The sequence below is a fragment of the Limanda limanda genome, chromosome 12 (assembly GCF_963576545.1).
Source record: "Limanda limanda chromosome 12, fLimLim1.1, whole genome shotgun sequence".
Taxonomy (NCBI): domain Eukaryota; kingdom Metazoa; phylum Chordata; class Actinopteri; order Pleuronectiformes; family Pleuronectidae; genus Limanda; species Limanda limanda.
The window spans coordinates 27,651,252-27,653,602 of record NC_083647.1 but is presented as its reverse complement, the minus strand read 5'-3'; the positions used below and the strand labels follow the sequence as shown (position 1 = coordinate 27,653,602).

The 2,351-nt window shown below is 43.4% G+C and overlaps 1 protein-coding gene across 1 annotated transcript; it reads right to left on the bottom strand.

Moving 5' to 3' along the window:
• Positions 1-220: 220 nt before the first annotated feature.
• On the bottom strand, positions 221-1,958 carry LOC133014886 (nuclear factor 7, brain-like). The gene has a single exon (XM_061082104.1). The coding sequence runs from the start codon at positions 1,945-1,947 to the stop codon at positions 565-567; it is 1,383 nt and encodes a 460-aa protein (XP_060938087.1). The 5' UTR covers positions 1,948-1,958; the 3' UTR covers positions 221-564.
• Between the last annotated feature and the right edge of the window lie 393 nt (positions 1,959-2,351).

Below are 2,351 nucleotides of genomic sequence, written 5' to 3'. Positions count from 1 at the left end.
CAGATAATGTTATATTTACATTTCAACTTAAAAAAGGTCAGAACTCTGTTTCTGTTTCATAGTTTTTATTATTTTGATCACAATATTAAAATCACATCACTAGGCTGCTGTTGAATAAACACTTTTACAGACAGAATCATTTTGGCTTCATCACATCAAACAGACAAATGTTCATATATGTTGGATTATTTCATATGTGAACAGACTTTATGTGATTAAACATGAATCATATCTCATGGGTGAGTTTTAATAAAGTTTGTTGAATGTTAACAATGATCAGCTGTTATTGATAAATGTGTTTTTATGTGGATCTTCATCAGTTTGCTCGACTTCATAGATCCACACAAAATCTAAATGATAGAAAACATTTTCCATGAAAGTGAAAAACAATAAAGATCAGAAAATAATCAAATCTTTTTACACATGTGGAAAAGTCGACAGGGGAAATAAAAATGAGTGAGAAGTAAAAGGAGAAATAAACAAAGCTTCAGAATAACAAGTATAACATTTAAATTCAGCAGATTTCTCTTGAAGAAATAAACATGACGAATAAAATCTTTATCTCTAACGGCTCTGATCCAGCGTCACAGAGACATTCACAGGTAACAGCTTCAAGGGATCTAAAGTGTTAAAGAATGGAAACATCTTCTGAGTGAAAGTGTGTGTGAAGGTGTGAATGTCTTTGTTAGAATCAAGATCAGAGAACGACAGTTCTCCTCTGTTCCAGTCCAGTTTCACTCTGATCCTCTGGATCTTCTGCACAGAGAGAACAGATGATCCTGATGGTGAGTCTGCTGAGTATTTACCTTCATAGAACCCTATTCTCCATGTTCCAGACAGATCCTTTCCCTTCCTCTGGACAGACTCTGCTGACACACCCAGTGACCAGCGTGTACTGTCTCCAACCAGGACGTCCCAGCTGTGAGTCCCTGAGTTAAAACCCTCAGATCCCAGGACTGAGACGTAAGGATAAAACCTCTCTGGATTGTCAGGCAGCTTCTGTTTCTCTCCTCCTCTCAAACTGGTCAGATCTTCAGACAGGACGAGTACTGGATGAGCAGAGTTTGGGTCCAGAACCACAGGACTGTAGGAGACCAGGTCCTTCATCTTGTTCCAGATGTTGAAGCTCAGGTTGCCCAGATGTTTGGCCTCGTCTATCAGAGCTCCTGAGGCCAGCTGGGGATCATCCAGCAGGGGGCGCTGCTGGACTCGTTCCACTGCAGCCTTGTAGTTGAGCAGGAACGAGACGTCTTCAGCTCTCAGCTCGTCCTCTGTGGCTCTGCTTGTGTCTGAAAGAGCTGTTATGTCTCTGCTCAGAGCCTCAATCTTCTCCTTCATCATCTGACTCTTCTGCTCCTCTTCCTCCCTCAGTGCAGCCATCCTGGCCTCCTCTTCCTCCTCCAGAAACCGATGAAGCTTTTTAAACTGCTCCTTGATCTGCGTCTCTGTGAGTCCGGCCTGGACCTTAATGTGTTCTGCTGTTTGTTCAAACTTTACTTTAACACGTTCAAAACTCTGTAACTTCTCCTTCAAGGGCTCCAGAGTTTCCTGAAGTTGCTTCTTGTGTTGTTGTGCAGCTTCATCGATGGGTCTGAATCTGTGGCCGTTGTGTTTTTCTGAATCTCTGCAGATGACACACACTGGCTGCTGATGGTCCAGACAGAAGAGTCTGAGTTTCTCTGAGTGCTGACTGCAGAGAGCAGGTGAAGAGCTCTGATCTCTCTCCTGTAAGAAGGTCTCACACAGGTTCTTTAACGCCATGTTACAAGGTGGTTCTGACTTTGAAGATCTTCTCTTACAAAGTGGACACTCTTTTTCTTCTTTGTCTTTCCACCAGCTCTTCACACAGTCTTTACAGAAGCTGTGGCTACATGACAGAAGAACAGGATCTCTGAAGACATCATGGCAGACGGGACAGCAGTGATCATCTTCTGATCTGGAAGCCATTGAGTCTCCAGGTGAAGCTGAAAACAGACAGTCAGTCAGTCACAGCTCCATGAACTTCACTGAGGTTCACTTCCCCTCTGAGTCGAGGTGTTTGTTAAACTCACGGTCAGTGTGTGGAGCGTCAGCAGGTTGTAGTTTGACTCTTCTCTCCTGTAGCTGGAATCACTCAGGACGTCTGGTCTGGTTTGGTTCAGTTTGGTTTGGAAGGTGAATGTGATCGTCTGGTTTTCAGCCTGCGTCTCTTCAGGGAGGAACAGATGCTTCCTGGTTTCTCTGGTGTGTCAGGACACGATTGAAAAAAGTAATTCAAGCCTTGGATTTGATAACTGGTCAAAAGTAATTTGGCAGCAACAAGCTCACACAGACAAGAGACTTGGTTGTAAAATTCAGCCTCGTTGCCAAAT

Excerpts from the sequence above, each read along its gene's own strand:
- LOC133014886 (XM_061082104.1), bottom strand. The coding sequence starts at position 1,947 with ATGGCTTCCAGATCAGAAGATGATCACTGCTGTCCCGTCTGCCATGAT.